This window comes from Gadus chalcogrammus, chromosome 14 (genome assembly GCF_026213295.1).
Source record: "Gadus chalcogrammus isolate NIFS_2021 chromosome 14, NIFS_Gcha_1.0, whole genome shotgun sequence".
NCBI classification, from domain to species: domain Eukaryota; kingdom Metazoa; phylum Chordata; class Actinopteri; order Gadiformes; family Gadidae; genus Gadus; species Gadus chalcogrammus.
The window spans coordinates 26,309,075-26,325,300 of record NC_079425.1 but is presented as its reverse complement, the minus strand read 5'-3'; the positions used below and the strand labels follow the sequence as shown (position 1 = coordinate 26,325,300).

General features: G+C 49.7%; 1 protein-coding gene across 2 annotated transcripts; it reads left to right on the top strand.

Moving 5' to 3' along the window:
* The first annotated feature begins 204 nt into the window (after window positions 1–204).
* On the top strand, window positions 205–15,951 carry ano9b (anoctamin 9b). Of its 2 annotated transcripts, XM_056607720.1 has the most exons (25): window positions 205–438; window positions 1,078–1,137; window positions 2,686–2,820; window positions 2,933–3,072; window positions 3,519–3,568; window positions 3,921–3,938; window positions 4,393–4,451; window positions 4,591–4,670; window positions 5,169–5,303; window positions 5,557–5,650; window positions 6,966–7,026; window positions 7,206–7,288; window positions 7,561–7,665; window positions 8,008–8,172; window positions 9,026–9,062; window positions 9,294–9,405; window positions 9,790–9,847; window positions 10,108–10,205; window positions 10,426–10,622; window positions 11,160–11,312; window positions 11,702–11,846; window positions 13,287–13,406; window positions 13,770–13,863; window positions 14,108–14,220; window positions 14,711–15,951. In XM_056607720.1, the coding sequence occupies exons 1-25, from the start codon at window positions 418–420 to the stop codon at window positions 14,808–14,810; spliced, it is 2,433 nt and encodes an 810-aa protein (XP_056463695.1). In that variant the 5' UTR covers window positions 205–417; the 3' UTR covers window positions 14,811–15,951. The 2 variants fall into 2 exon arrangements, with proteins under 2 accessions (XP_056463695.1, XP_056463696.1); XM_056607721.1 differs by lacking the exon at window positions 3,921–3,938.
* The last annotated feature ends 275 nt before the right edge of the window (window positions 15,952–16,226 follow it).

The following is a 16,226-nucleotide window of genomic DNA, read 5'->3' as shown; positions in this document are numbered from 1 at the left end:
TTCGCTATGCTCTTTCAGGAGACTGGTTTGCATGTGGGATGAGGTGCTGCTGCAGATCAGAGTGGTCCACCCAGAACTCATTTGCCTTCTCTGCAGCTCTTCCACATGTTAGGTGCGTGTTTACCTTGGCGTGGTGCAGAATGGCCATATTTGGGCATACGCGTCGGAGTGGCCTTTTTATCTCCGTGCTCCTGGGGTGACGTCACACAGGAGTAGGCCTACAGGTGAGGAGCAACAGTCAGAAAGCTACCTGCAACTACTTAACAATGCGGAAGTGAGTATCTGTGAGGTGTTGTTCTGATGTATGGCCCAGATGGACGACGGTCTCTCCGGAACAGTGGACACCGACAGTAATGTGCGCCAATGGATATGACTGGACTCTCTCTCCGCAGTAGTAACGAGTAATCTGCCCTCATCATGTTCTGCAGAAAAGCCAAGGTAAGAAGACGACAGGTCATGTAGGCTGTGGTAAACAACCATAGTGAAAGCCGATTGGCGTTGATTGCTCATACTTTTTCAGCACATTAAAAGTTTTCATTTTGGATTCTCTTGAGGCTATAGGCCATCCATTTATAAAGTGTTGGGGGTTAATTAGTTTATATTCCCCCCCCCCGCATAGAGAGCCGTTTCTCAGTCACATTCACGGGAGACTGCTGAGTTACTCAGACAGAGAGAGGCCCCTGATCTGGGCCCCTGCTTTGTTTTATGTGTGGCCCCCTTTTTAAACCTCGCTGTTCTTTGCCTCCTTGAAACCACCCACGTATTCTATCTCTCATGACGACATTTATGAACTGTTATTTCTAGATGTATGTACAAACCCAACGACTGAGTGGATGAGTAAGATAGCTTGCAGGTTTCTGTTCCGGACAAGACAGGACCTGTGTGTGTGTGTGTGTGTGTGTGTGTGTGTGTGTGTGTGTGTGTGTGTGTGTGTGTGTGTGTGTGTGTGTGTGTGTGTGTGTGTGTGTGTGTGTGTGTGTGTGTGTGTGTGTGTGTGTGTGTGTGTGTGTGTGTGTGTGTGTGAGTGATACTGAAGAACGGAGTGTTGATTGTTAATCCGGTCTTTTTGTGTTGTAGGAGGACATCGAGCTGTTTGACAGGGATTTCCCTCAAAGATCTCCCCTTCTGCCCGTGTTGGTGAGCATTCTGAAATCAGTCTATTACACAAATAATAACACTGTTATAACAGTGATGAACTTTCCTGGACATCCAAACACAACTAGCAGTCTCTTAAATCACATTTGATACCTGACCACGTGTAGTGTGTTTTGTTTTCATGAATATGTATCATCCTGTATCAAACATCCAGTAGTAGCAAGAATATGTTATTTATATATATAGAGAGAGAGATTGATACAAACTGAGACTAACATATTGACAGACTGTCATCTCCTGTCAGACTCTCAGTCTTTTCAGAGATCAGGTATCCCTGATCAGCGGCTCTGTGTTTTACTTGATCTTTATTTCATTCATTCATAGGACTGTATTTGTGTTATCTGGGATTGGTCCCTCTATGTACCTGCTTAACACCTGAATCAACTTAGTGGATTAATAGAAGTTTATCGTATCTTATCTTACAAGCCAACTGTCAGAAAGTGTACAGTTGTGCGGTATTGTACTACACTCCTTTTATCTCCACCCGCGCTCACCAGCTCACCCAGATACGCTCTGTGATTGGCCAATCTCACAGACATAAAAAGAGGGGATCTTAACCCCTGGAAGCAGGACTGACGGGCCAGGAACCTGTAATGGGTCAGTGCTGTGTGGGTCAGTGTTGTGTGTTGTTGTACTGACAGCATTCCTGACCCTTTGCTGCGAGGCTTTATTTGTATGTCAGAGTGATAAGATCTAACGTTTGCAGTCGTTTGCCAAACATGGCCTCTTCAATAGCACGCCTCGTCAAACCTGAAACCATTAAAACCTGGATTGCAATCATAAGATTACAAAAGTAAGATCAACCTCTTAGCTTAGCCAAAGTCGTAGTCACTGCAAACCCATGTTTGCATTGAGCAGAATATTGCCTTGTAGGCTGTGGGTTGAGTATTTAGCCTCAGTGCTCAATAGCTTAGCATGAATTTCAGGTGGCGATGTACACATAATTAAATCCTGATCAACAACTCCCTCTGGCTTTTGTTATGATGATGGCCCAGAGGGCAGACTCAAACAAACATGTTTTATGAGTGTACCAGCCACCTTTATAATAAAATAGTCAGTGAGATTTAGTGCTTGTGTACTTAGTCTGTTGGCCTTAATGCTTGTGTCGTTAGTCAGTGAGCCTTAATGCTTGCCTCCTTAGAGTCAGTGAGCCGTAATGTGTCCATAGAGTCAGGGAGCCTTAATGCTTGTACTTAGATTCAGTGAGCCTTAAGGGCTGATTATGGTTCCACGTTCGCACAACGCAATGACCACGCAGTCGCTTCGACGCAGTCTTCAACCTTTATGGTTCTGTGTCGGGTTTTAGCAAGCAGACCAATCACAGCCAATGCTGCTGCGTGGCCTCAACGGAAGGTTACCATTTTTGGGGGGCGCGCCACGCACGTCAGGCCCTTGCGGTAAACGCAAGGAGGGTCCACAAGGACGTAAGGGCTCCGTAATCCCCTTTCGTTGCGTGAACGTAGGACCATAATCAGCCCTTTAGTGCTTCTTTCGTTAGTCAGTGCCTTAATGCTTGTGTCCCTATGCCAGGCCCCCCAGAAGAGCTATGACTACGTGCTGGTGGGCCATAAGGACGAGGAGGCAGAGGGGGGCCAGGAGACCCAGAGGACCATGAAGCAGAAGGCCTTCATCGAGATGCTGAGGAAGAAGAACATCAAAGTGCTGGTGAGCTCCCAGTGAACGGTTCACTGTGCTGGCAACATAAGCAATCAATCAACTAATCTTTACAGCCCCAATAAAGGGAACGTAATCCGACATTGTCAACATGTTCTTTCAGGAAATCCCCCATGATGACAAGTTGTTCTACGGCCTGCGGGCCCCCAACGAGGTGTTTGAGGACTACAAGTACCTGCTCAAGGTCTCTGACGCCTGCAACTGGATCGAAGAACCCATGGCGGTGGTCCCGCAGTCCACCCGGTACGACCCACGGCTGATGCACACAGCTACACTACACAAACGTTAGTTGTACACACACGGATACACATAGCTACACGCATGTACCTGATACACACAAGCCTACACGCACGTATACACACAGCGACACGCATGTACCTTATACACACACCCCTACACACATGTACCTCATACACACATCCATACACGCATGTACCTCATACACACACCCATACACGCATGGATACACACAGCGACACGCATGTACCTGATACACACTCACACACCCCTACACGCACGTAAGACACCAGCAGCAGGTCAAGAGCTCTCTGAGGCTAATGCGACTCTCTCTCGTTAGACGGATGGTGTTGCTTTGGTTTAAGACCTCCAGTCGCTCTCCCTCCCGTAGCAAATAATGTGCTGACCGGCCACTTTATTCCCCTCTTCCTCCATGTCCATTATGTCCTTAGGATCCGGATTGTTCACCACATCCTGCATCACACATATCTCGATAATGGAGGTAAGAAAACGTTTTCTCTAAAAGCTCTGGATTGCCTTATTCTAAAGGAGGATGAAATATGTAGGGTGCTGAAAAAGCCTTTAGCTGTGGTGAGCTGATCACATCGACCGCATGTCATAATTAAAAAAAACTTCTTTCAACCACTAGGAGGCGATACCTAGGCCCCACTGTGCATAGTTTTGTCATAGGGTCTCTCTCTCTCTCTCTCTCTCTCTCTCTCTCTCTCTCTCTCTCTCTCTCTCTCTCTCTCTCTCTCTCTCTCTCTCTCTCTCTCTCTCTCTCTCTCTCTCTCTCTCTCTCTCTCTCTCTCTCTTTCTCTCTTTCTCTTTCTCTTTCTCTTTCTCTTTCTTAGCGGCTGGCAGGCAGACAGGTAGGACCCAATAGACAGTTCAATAAAAGGATAATTTATTAAAGCAAAAGGCAAGGAACACAGGTAACACACAGGACACAACTCACCACAAACTAAAATGATCCGACAAGGAACAAAGGAAAGACAAGGGTTTAAATACCAAACACAGGGCACGTAACGAGTAAAAGCTGAAACACATTAGGGGAGGGAGCAGTAATCACACAGGAGGGAAAACTGACATGGGGAGAAACAAGACCGATAGCAAAGTAAAACAGGTAACACACTAAAACAAGACAAGGAAACAGACAGACCATGTCTCTCTCTCTCTCTCTCTCTCTCTCTCTCTCTCTCTCTCTCTCTCTCTCTCTCTCTCTCTCTCTCTCTCTCTCTCTCTCTCTCTCTCTCTCTCTCTCTCTCTCTCTCTCTCTCTCTCTCTCTCTCTCTCTCTCTCTCTCTCTCTCTCTCTCTCTCTCAGAGGACCTTCATGAGCTGCTGAAGCAGCATGTGTTTGAGACGTTCTTCTGTCTCCACGAGGTGAGGGCATCCTTGGATTGACCTGACTCAGCAAAATTTGGCAGATGTGTAAAAGCCTGTGCGTCGTTTGCATATTGACGTGCAAACACTGCTTTGGAATTAAAATGCCCCCCCCCATGTGTCCCGTGGTGTTCCACAGAAAAGGGCCCAGAAGGAACTGAGGACCAACTGGGCCCGGTGGTCCAGCCTGTTCATCCGCCAGCCGTTCAACGAAGTCAAGTCAGTCCTCGCTACTCTCCCCCCTCCCCCCTCTCAGCCCCTCCCCTCCCCTATGTCCCCCCCCCCCCTGTCTCCCCCCCTTCCCTGTCTCATATGTGCCCCCCTTCCCTCTCCCCCCTCCCCCTCGCCTGTCCCTCCCCTTATCTCCTCTGTCTCCCCCTCCCCTCACTTCTGTCCCCCCCTCCCCTAACTTCTGTCCCCTCTCCCCTGTCCCCCCCCTCCCGTGTCTTCCCTCCCCTCACTTCTGTCCCCCCCTCCCCTCTCCCCTGTCCCCCCCTCCCCTCTCCCCTGTCCCCCCCCCTCCCGTGTCTTCCCTCCCCTCACTTCTGTCCCCCCCCTCCCGTGTCTTCCCTCCCCTCACTTCTGTCCCCCCCTCCCCTCTTCCCTGCCCCCCCCCCTCCCGTGTCTTCCCTCCCCTCTCGTTGTCTCCCTGGTCCTGAGGACCCCGGCGTGTGGCCGCGTCCCCCGGTGACAGCGCTGTGCTTGTGTTCTGAACAGGGCGTACTTCGGGGAGAAGGTGGCGCTGTACTACCTGTGGCTGGACTGGTACACCAAGCTGCTGGTCCCGGCCGCCGTGCTGGGGATGCTGGTGTTCCTGTACGGCCTGGCCTTCTTCAACAGCAACCCGCTCATGTAGGTGGTCACAGACCGACAGACCGTTCGTACGCCTCCTTCCAAACGTAATCCGCCGAAATCACGGCTCAGAAAACATGCATGAGTTTAGTGTTCTTAACGATGTGATGAACCGCTCTTGGGAGAGCGGTTCTCTGCCGCCCGCTCTTCCGGGCCGTTCTGTTGAGATCCGCTCCTCAGCGGGAACACGCTGATGGGTGTGAGGCTGTTTCTGTCTCCTCCTTTCAATGCTCCCTCTGCTGGTTTCTTTCAGTAAGGAGGTGTGTGAGTCTGACATCATTATGTGCCCGCGCTGTGACAAGAGGTGCCCGGTTTGGAACCTGTCGGACACGTGTGCGTACGCCAAGGTGAGCCCAGCGTGTCCCAACAACCTCAACACAGCAGAACCGTGTGTGCTTCATGTAGCGCATAAATCAATGAGAGGATGACTCTCAGGGACGTCACCAGGATTTAGAAGCTGGGGGGGCTTAGCCCCTAGCAGTTTCCGAAATGCATGCGCACGTGACATTTTTTCATCACATCGTTTAAGCGGTTCTTTAATTCATCATTTATTACAGTATAGAGTATAGCAGAGCATCTATCAGGGCCTGTTTTCTGGCTCACTCTCTTTTCTTTACTTGCCTTAACGCTTCCTGCTTCCCTCTTCTGAGTCTTCAGGATGTCCTCCTTTTAAAAAATATCCTCATCCTCATCGTCATCCGCTTATCCGGGGTCGGGTCGCGGGGGGAGCAGCTCAAGCAGGGGGCCCCAGACTTCCCTTTCCCGGGCCACATTGACCAGCTCAGACGGGGGGATCCCGAGGCGTTCCCAGGCCAGTGTTGAGATATAATCTCTCCACCTAGTCCTGGGTCTTCCCCGAGGTCTCCTCCCCACTGGACGTGCCTGAAACACCTCCCAAGGAAGGCGCCCAGTGGGCATCCTTACCAGATGCCCGAACCACCTCAGCTGACTCCTTTCTAAGTAAAGGAGCAGTGGCTCTAATCCGAGTTCCTCACGGATGGCTGAGCTTCTCACCCTATCCCTAAGGGAGCCGCCAGCCACCTTTCTGAGAAAACTCATCTCGGCCGCTTGTACCCGCGATCTCGTCCTTTCGGTCATCACCCAGCCCTCATGACCAAAAGTCCCATTATTATTTATATTTTAAAAAATATAAATAAGCTAAACAAAGGTAAGAGTTGGTTTGATTTAAGTCTACATATTGGGGTGAGTTCAAGGAAAATAGGTTAGAAAAATGTCATTGCGCTCTCTGAAACAATTTTAATCCAAATTAAAGACAACTTCTAATTGTATAAGTAGTTATTTCAACTCATAGTCTGGCTTATTAAGTTAAGCGCAGGCATGTTACAATTTCCTTGACAATAATTATGCTAATTTCTAGGGGGGGCTTCTGAACATCTTCGGGGGGGGGGCTTAAACCCCGCAAAATAAGTCTAACGACGTCCCTGATGACTCTGAGTCGATTAATACGCCCTAATTAACAACGAGAGAAAAAAATTAAACGAGAGAAAAAAAACATTAGATTGGGATACGTTTTGTTGCCCTGTCTCTTTCTTTCTTTCTTTCTCTTTTTTTCTACATCGCATCACAATAGTTGAGGTATAATATGCAGCTCAGTAAAACCAGGATATTGACAAAGCCCACGTTTGCCCCTCGGTATACCAGGTCAGCCATCTTTTTGACAATGAGGCCACGGTGGCCTTCGCCATGTCCATGGCCATATGGGGTGAGAATGACCACGTTATTAATAACACTCTACACTTAGATTACAATCGGGCCGATTTCACGGCCGATTGTACTCAAAATTAAATCGTAATTTCTGTGTTTTCACATAAGCTGCCCAGTGTGGCGCTTTGATGTCCTCCATCTTGTAGTCCGTCTATTTGAGCGTCTTGTTCCCATCAGCCACCCTGTTCCTGGAGCTGTGGAAGAGGCAGCGGGCCAAACACGTGTCCAAGTGGAAGGTCTACGACTGGTGTGAGGAGGAGGTAAGCGGTCTGAACACTCCCACTGGCTTCCTATCCTAAACCTATCTGACCTATCTGACCCCCACACTCGCACCTACCACACTGTGGCTGTGTCCACGCTATGTTGTTTAAGATTACCCATGGACACCTAAAGGACACCTTTTCTTACGCCGGATTGAGTCTGGGCTGCCGGCATAGAGACGGATGAAGGCGTTTAAACTCTGAGCTGGTGTAGTGAGGACAGAACTGGCCCTCACCTCTGACCTCTGACCTGGGGCTGACCTGTTCCCCAGGAGGAGCTGATCATGGACATCGTCAACGACCAGGACTGTAAACCCAAACACTTCAGGCACTCCTACCTCCGCAGCATGCTGGTGTTGATCCTCGTGACCCTGATGGTGAGGCACGCGCTCGCTCGCTCACTCGCTCACTCACTCACTCACTCACTCACTCACTCACTCACTCACTCACTCACTCACTCACTCACTCACTCACTCACTCACTCACTCACTCACTCACTCACTCACTCACTCACTCACTCACTCACTATGTGTCTGTGTGTACGTGTGTCTGTGTCTGTGTGTGTGTGTGTTTCTACGTGCGTTTGGTTGTGTGTGTGTGTGTGTGTGTGTGTGTGTGTGTGTGTGTGTGTGTGTGTGTGTGTGTGTGTGTGTGTGTGTGTGTGTGTGTGTGTGTGTGTGTGTGTGTGTGTGTGTGTGTGTGTGTGTGTGTGCGTCCAGCTGGTGGTGATCATCGGGATCGCCCATGCCATCGTGGTCTTCCGCGTGGTGGCGGCCCCGCTGCTGTCGGAGGGCAGCTGGGAGTTCATCCGGGACCACGCCAACACGGTGGCCGTGCTGCTGGGGGCCGTACTGCACTACCTCACCATCCAGATCATGACCCGGGTAAGAGCCCCTCAGAACCCCCCCATCATGACCCGGATAAGACCCCCTCAGGACCCCCCCATCATGACCCGGATAAGAGCCTCTCAGGACCCCCCCATCATGACCCGGGTAAGACCCCCTCAGTATCCCCCCATCCAGATAATAACCGGGTAAGACCTTCTCATGACCCGGGTAAGACCCCCTCATGACCCGGGTAAGACCCTCTCTTGACCCGGGTAAGACCCCCTCATTACCCTGGTATGACCCCCTTATGACCCGGGTAAGACCCCCTCATGACCCGGGTAAGACCCCCTCATGACCCGGGTAAGACCCTCTCATGACCTGGGTAAGACCCCCTCATGACCCGGGTAAGACCCTCTCATGACCCGGGTAAGACCCCCTCATTACCCGGGTAAGACCCCCTGATGACCCGGGTAAGACCCCCTCATGACCCGGGTAAGACCCCCCTCAGGACCCCTCCATCCAGACCTCGACCCAGTAAGACCCTGCTCCCTGCTCAGCTCCCTTCATAGACCCCAGAGCTGTTGTGGTCGGACCCCACAGGTCAGACTTCATGGTCCGATCCAGACACGATGGGCAGATGGGGTCAGATCTGGCCCAACAGGACGGGTCACTTTCTTCTGCTTCACATTTGTCTTGGCCAATCATGTTGCTGTTAGGCCGTCTGTTGGGGGCGTCATTAGCATGGTGAAAGGAGCAGACCCACACTCTGTGTTGTGGAAGACTCCTGTTGTAGTCCTACAGAGATGCTAAAGGGCCTACCTGCCCTATCTGACCTGACCTCCTAACAGTGGCCTGGAGATTGTCCATTTGAGCCTTTGACCCTTTGAGCCTTTGACCCCTCTCTGAACAGGTCAACCGATGGGTGGCCCTCAAGCTGTGTGACCTAGGTAAGACACATGAGAAGAACAGATGTATAATCCATACCAATAAATCAGGAATGTAGGTATTATTTTGTAATGGAAAATATGAAAGGATGAATGGCTGATGATTATATGATATGAACTAATTATTAGGACAAAACTTCTTCTTTTGAAGAAGTGCAATTCTACTGCGGTGCGGATGTTAATACAGGAGAGAATCAGAAAGCGTTCAGTCCGTATATTCCGATCTTTCCGCAGAGAAAACACGCTCGTCTACGGCCACGGAGAGGAGCTTCACCGTGAAGATGTTCACCTTCCAGTTCTTCACGCTGTTCTCCTCCCTGTTCTACGTGGCCTTCTTCATGGGCAGGTACTGTGTGTGTGTGTGTGTGTGTGTGTGTGTGTGTGTGTGTGTGTGTGTGTGTGTGTGTGTGTGCGTGTGTGCGTGTGTGCGTGTGTGCGTGTGTGTGTGTGTGTGTGTGTGTGTGTGTGCGTGCGTGTGTGCGTGTGTGCGCGTGTGTGCGTGTGTGCGTGTGTGCGTGCGTGCGTGCGTGTGTGTGCGCGTGCGTGCGTGCGTGCGTGCGTGCGTGCGTGCGTGCGTGCGTGAGTGCGTGCGTGCGTGCGTGCGTGCGTGCGTGCGTGCGTGCGTGCGTGCGTGCGTGCGTGCGTGCGTGCGTGCGTGCGTGCGTGCGTGTGTGTGTGTGTGTGTGTGTGTGTGCAGCAACACTTGTCTCACCTACCCGTTCCTCCTCAGGATCAACGGGTACCCGGGGAGCTACGTCCGTGTGGCCGGGCGCTGGAGGCTGGAGGAGGTGAACAACGCCTTTAGAGTCACACCTGAAGAGACTCTTTTGTTATTAAATACATTTATAGATAGATGAGGAGCAGAACAATATTTCCATAGTCCTAATTGTAGTGTCACATGTATTGATTTGATTTACTGTCCACAAGAAACAGTTTTATACCCATGTTATGTGTCAGTACGGGAGTACACTTTTGAGACGCTCCCTTGTCCTCCAGTGCCACCCCGGTGGGTGTCTGACGCTCCGTTGTCTCTAACCCACCCCTCCAGTGCCACCCCAGTGGGTGTCTGACGGACCTCTTCATCCAGATGGCCGTCGTCATGGTGCTCAAGCAGACACTCAACAACGTCTTTGAATTCATTGTGCCGTGAGTGGTTCACCACACCCAGCTTCCCCACACACACTGTAAAATACTACCTACCGACCTTAGATCTCAGTTTGTGATCTCTGGTCAGGGTAGGTCTGGCTACCCTGGGTTAGGGGTCAGGGTTGAGAGGTCAGGGGTGAGGGGTTAAGGGTCAGGGGTCAAGGGTCAGGGGCCAGGGATGAGGTGAAGGGGGACTGAGCCGGTGTCTTCTGGCCCTCAGCTGGTGTAAGCAGTTCTTCCTGAGGAGGAAGGCGAAGAGGATGGAGAGGAAGTGCGGGCACTGCTACAGGAAGACGTGTCGCGACGAGAGCGGCTGCGTGGAGCCGTGTGACGTCTGCAAGTTACGGAACTGGCTGCTTAACTACCACCTGGCCGACACAAACGCCTTCAGCCTCTTCAACGAGTTCCTGGAGATGGGTGTGGCCTCCTGACTCACTGTCCTCTCCTCTCTATTACTGCTGTCCTCTCCTCTCTATTACTGCTGTCCTCTCCTCTCTATTTACTGCTGTCCTCTCCTCTTTATTACTGCTGTCCTCTCCTCTCTATTACTGCTGTCCTCTCCTCTCTATTACTGCTGTCCTCTCCTCTCTATTACTGCTGTCCTCTCCTCTCTATTACTGCTGTCCTCTCCTCTCTATTACTGCTGTCCTCTCCTCTCTATTACTGCTGTCCTCTCCTCTCTATTACTGCTGTCCTCTGTCCTCTCTATTACTGCTGTCCTCTATTACTGCTGTCCTCTCCTCTCTATTACTGCTGTCCTGTGTCCTCTCTATTACTGCTGTCCTCTCCTCTCTATTACTGCTGTCCTCTCCTCTCTATTACTGCTGTACTCTGTCCTCTCTATTACTGCTGTCCTCTCCTCTCTATTACTGCTGTACTCTGTCCTCTATTACTGCCCTCCTCTCCTCTCAAATACTCTAACACATAGACTCTGTTGGCGTCTCCCTCCGCCAGTGGTCCAGTTTAGCTTCACCACCATCTTTGTGGCGGCCTTCCCCCTCGCTCCCCTCCTCGCTCTCCTCAACAACATCTTTGAAATCCGTCTGGACGCCATCAAGATGATCAGCCTCGAGCGCCGGCTGGTCCCCAAGAAAACCAACGACATCGGTGAGGCCCTGCTCCAAGAGTCTGTGACTGAGTGACTGAGTACCTGAGTGACTGAGTGCCTTAGTGACTGAGTGACTGAGTGACTGGGTGACTGGGTGACTGGGTGACTTGGTGAGTGGGTGACTGTATGATGATGTGACTGTGTGCCTGTGACTGAGAGACAGTGTGACGGGGTGACTATCTGACTGTGAGACTTGTTGACTGGGTGACTGTGTGTGTGTGTGTGTGTGTGTGTGTGTGTGTGTGTGTGTGTGTGTGTGTGTGTGTGTGTGTGTGTGTGTGTGTGTGTGTGTGTGTGTGTGTGTGTGTGTGTGTGTGTGTGTGTGTGTGTGTGTGTGTGTGTGAGAGCCTTTACTTCATGTGTGTGTGTGTGTGTGGTTTCCCTGCAGGTATCTGGACCAACGTGCTGGAGGCCATTGGGGTGCTGGCGGTGATCGCCAACGGCCTGGTCATCGGGATCTCCTCCGACTTCATCCCCCGCCTGCTGTACCGCTACTACTACGGGCCCTGTGCTGTCAGCGGGGTCTACACAAAGTACGTTGTGCTAGTTAGCATCTAGCTACTGCTACAGCGCCTTAGCTAACAACATTGCCAACACAAAGTATGCTGTGCCAGTTAGCATCTAGCTACTGCTACGGGGCTGTCACGTTAAAATTGTACCGGGGGCGAAAATTGTACCGGCCTACATCATCGTTTGTTTACATCCTGACAACCTGCCCGGCAACAGACAACGCGATGCAGAAAACATGTTTCCAAACGACGAAATAACATAATACAGATAGCGGATCGCTATCTGTATTATGATAGATAGCGATAACACTTGTTTTTACTTTATATTTGTATTGTATTTAATTGTTTAATCGAAACAATAAAAAAATGTGCCCGCAAAACGGGCGATCGCGTCAAATGACGCATCAAATCACGTAGGAAGGTTCTTGAACATTCTAGACTATGAAACCTGCTTAAAACACTCAGTTTACTAGCTAAATTCGATTAAAAAATTCAATACAATACAAATATAAAGTAAAAACAAGTGTTATCTAGCGATCCGTTATCTGTATTATGTTTCAAGAACCCTCCTACGTCATTTGACGCGATCGCCCGTTTCGCGGGCACATTTTTTTATTGTTTCGATTAAACAATTAAATACAATACAAATATAAAGTAAAAACAAGTGTTATCGCTATCTATCATAATACAGATAGCGATCCGCTATCTGTATTATGTTATTTCGTCGTTTGGAAACATGTTTTCTGCATCGCGTCGTCTGTTGCCGGGCAGGTTGTCAGGATGTAAACAAACAATGACGTAGGTCGGTACAATTTTCGCCCCCGGTACAATTTTAACGTGACAGGGCCTTAGCTAACAACAGTGCCAACACAAAGTATGTTGTGCTAGTTAGCATTTAGCTACTGCTAAGGGGCCTTAGCTAGCAACAGTGCCAACACAAAGTACATTGTGCTAGTTAGCATCTAGCTACTGCTAAGGGGCCTTAGCCAACAACTGTGCCAACAGTACGTTGTGCTAGTTAGAATCGAGATATTGCTACGGGCCCTGAGCTAACAACAGTATCAACACACAGTACGTTGTGCTAGTTACCATGTAGCTACGAATTCGGGTACCAACCTCCTCACTAATAATTTTTTCCCAAAGATCTGCTACCAGTAATATCAGTGTCCTGGTAGACGTAATCTCATCGCCTGACTGCGCATTAAGTGATTTCTGCGACTATATAGGCCGTCCAAGAGACCTTTTTATAAAAAAGAAACATCTAATATCCAAAGATCATTTCAGCAATCTCCGGCGACCCCGTCGGCAATCAGGGGACCCCAGGTGGGTCCCACTGGTTTAACTGGTTCTGTTCACTGGTTCTGTTAAATGGTGCTGCTAACTGGTTCCCTTCACTGGTTCTGTTCACTGGTCCTGTCCACTGGCTCTGCTAACTGGTTCTGTTCACTGGTTCTCCCGGCCCAGCTGCATGAAGGGCTACATCAGGAACACGCTGTCCACGGCCAACCTCAACGAGACGCTGGTCCGGAAGGACTTCATCACCGCCCAGCTGATGACCGACGGCCTCAACGTCACGCAGTGCAGGTCTGTCTCCCACAGTGGAGTGGTGCTCTCTGTGGAGCCAATGGTCTGCTCTCTCTGGAGCCACTGGTCTGCTCCACAGAGAGCAGACCAGTGGCTCCACTGGTCTGCTCTGTGTGGGCATACCGGTCTGCTCTGTGTAGACACACTGGTCTGCTCTGTGGACCCACTGGTCTGCTCTGTGTAAAGCCACTGGTCTGAGTGCCTGGAGCTATAATGGTAACGCACACTTCACTGCGGTTGTGTGTGTGTGTGTGTGTGTGTGTGTGTGTGTGTGTGTGTGTGTGTGTGTGTGTGTGTGTGTGTGTGTGTGTGTGTGTGTGTGTGTGTGTGTGTGTGTGTGTGTGTGTGTGTGTGTGTGTGCAGCTATAGGGACTACAGGCACCATGAAGACTACACTCTGACCTCCCAGTTCTGGCTCATACTGGCTGTGCGCTTTGCCTTCATCATCCTCTTCGAGGTGAGTCCATATACGTACTGAGCATTAATATTAACCATGCATTAACCAACTCTGTCACCATCGAGTCATTTGTCCTACTTTGGACCCGGTAGCTGTTGTGTGGAGGCACAGTCTGGCATCAGTTCAGTGGGCAAGTGAACTGTCGTTAAAGAACCTCTGGGGTCCACACAAGTCTGTTGGTTCACTCACTTCCTGTTGGTTAATTCACTTCCTGTTGGTTCACTCACTTCTTTTCGCCCAACAGCACGTGCTGGTGGTGTGTAAGTTCATCGCCGCCTGGTTCGTACCCAACAACCCGCTGCAGGTGAAGAACCAGCGACTGGAGGACAAGCAGAAGAGGCTGAAGGAGGAGCTCCGGTAAGAGACAGAGGGAGAGTCAACATATGACATATGATCGGAAGGGTAAAGTGATGAAGAATGCTTTACACTGAACTGTAGTTTATTCAGTATTGCAGCTTACAAACAGGTCAGTATAGAGTGGCCAAGTGATCAAGTATATCGGGGAACAGGGATCTCATTTCCCCCGATGAATTATGAATGATGTAAGCATGAATCCTGATGAACACTCGTCTAGCCCAATGAGCCAGAGTGAGAGGTTCAATCCCACTGGGGCCAACACTCTGGGCCTTTCTTAGAGGCTCTGGTGGAAAGGATGAAATGGCATCCATTCATTCATTCATACATTCATATATTCATACGTTACACTTCAGTGCAGGTATTCAGCGGGCCGAGTGTTGGAGGGTTGCGTTGAGGGGAGTTCCTGGTCCCCCCAGGCTGGGTCAGGTGATCTACGTGTTTGTACGTTGATGTCTGTCTGCGTCGTTCATTCTCTTGTTTCCTATTCCAGCCAGAGGAGAAGCAGAACCACAGCAGGTGTAAATATCCCACGTTCACAGACGTCCTCACAGTGGTGTCCTGTTGCTGAGCCAGAGGAACTGATTTGGTGAAGCTGGTTGTCAGGTATTCGTTTCTTTCCGCTCCTAACCTGACGTCTTGGATGTGGATGTTGATGCTCTGAGCCTGCAGCCTAGGGACCGTTTCTTTTAAAGACTTAAAGCCAAAGCTCCACGACGTCTTCACACGCTCCTCAGACCTGTCGCCTGGTGGCCAATGGTTCACACACTCCGTCAGGCTCCATCTACGGCCAACCTCTGAACGTGGATCCTAACCGCTCTACCCAATGGCACTCGATGACGAGCTGTCTGGAAGGTAGAGCAAACGCTGTTCTGAACATCTCTGGTTCTGTGTTGCTGGAGACCTCTGGACGGGATCTTTAACACACTCTTCTACGGGACCAGAGAGCGACAGCATACACATTTATCCCCTTGTTTATTTTTAAAAAGTGTAAATTAGGTGAGCCACGTTTATCTTTACTAAGTACTTAAATCCAAACCAATAGACTGGGCATTCTCTCCTCGTATCTCTTCTGTTTCTTACTTTCATAGTATTTATACGATGTGAACCGGCTGTGTTGTCCTTGATGGACGGCTGTGTCTAAATGCCATACTGTCAGATTTGGCAGTGTTTTTTCTCGCAGAGTGTTGATTCGCCGAGTGTTTTTAAAATATGTCATTGTTGTGTTGTACGAGGGCGAATATAATTTGGACATTTGTAGTAGTTTGATTTCAGCGTTTTTTGTTCTGTTTGTTTTTTCTAAAGCACTGCCAGCGTTTGACATGTTTTACTGCTCCAGTTTAGATTAAACTCCTGCCAGCACATGCCTGTATGGGTCTGTAATGTTTTTATTGAGGAATAATTCAATGTATGGATATGCATATTATATACAACCTGACTCATATTTTAGACATTAAAGGTATGTTATGGACTTCATTTGTACGAATGCATCACATAATGTCCTGTAAAAGCATACGATGAGATGCTAGGATGTCTGGGTGTATTACAGCTGAATCCGGGCTGATCCGTTTGGCCACAGGGGGGAGCTACAGGCTACTCATCTGTCACTTCTGAAATTCGGCGACTCCTCCCAACCACCGTGTTTATGCTGCCTTCGTGTGGTGGTTAATAGATCTGCACCTGCCAAGCTCATAACGTTGACCGTTTCATTATAAACCAATGTAATGGTTATATCTGACCACAACCCATTTTTAATTGGTGTCTGTTAGATGAGTATTAAATACCTCACTTTCTACTTAAGATGCACAAAACAGGACGTTACAAAACTCGGAAACTCCTCAAGACAGAGAGGTCATGCTGACAGAGGTCTGATAGGCTCTGGGGATGAGTAGTCACTCCCTCACTCACTAGGGCCGCGGCCCTAGTGTAAGTGTCTGCAACATCGACCCTTTAAACAACTGGTGCAAGTCTGAATAAATCACACCAGTGTTGTGTTGAGCGTAACACCG

Excerpts from the sequence above, each read along its gene's own strand:
- ano9b (XM_056607720.1), top strand. The coding sequence starts at position 418 with ATGTTCTGCAGAAAAGCCAAG. Across the intron at positions 9,063-9,293 it reads CCTCAAGCTGTGTGACCTAG|AGAAAACACGCTCGTCTACG; the intron begins GTAAGACACATG and ends ATCTTTCCGCAG. Across the intron at positions 9,848-10,107 it reads GGCGCTGGAGGCTGGAGGAG|TGCCACCCCAGTGGGTGTCT; the intron begins GTGAACAACGCC and ends CCACCCCTCCAG.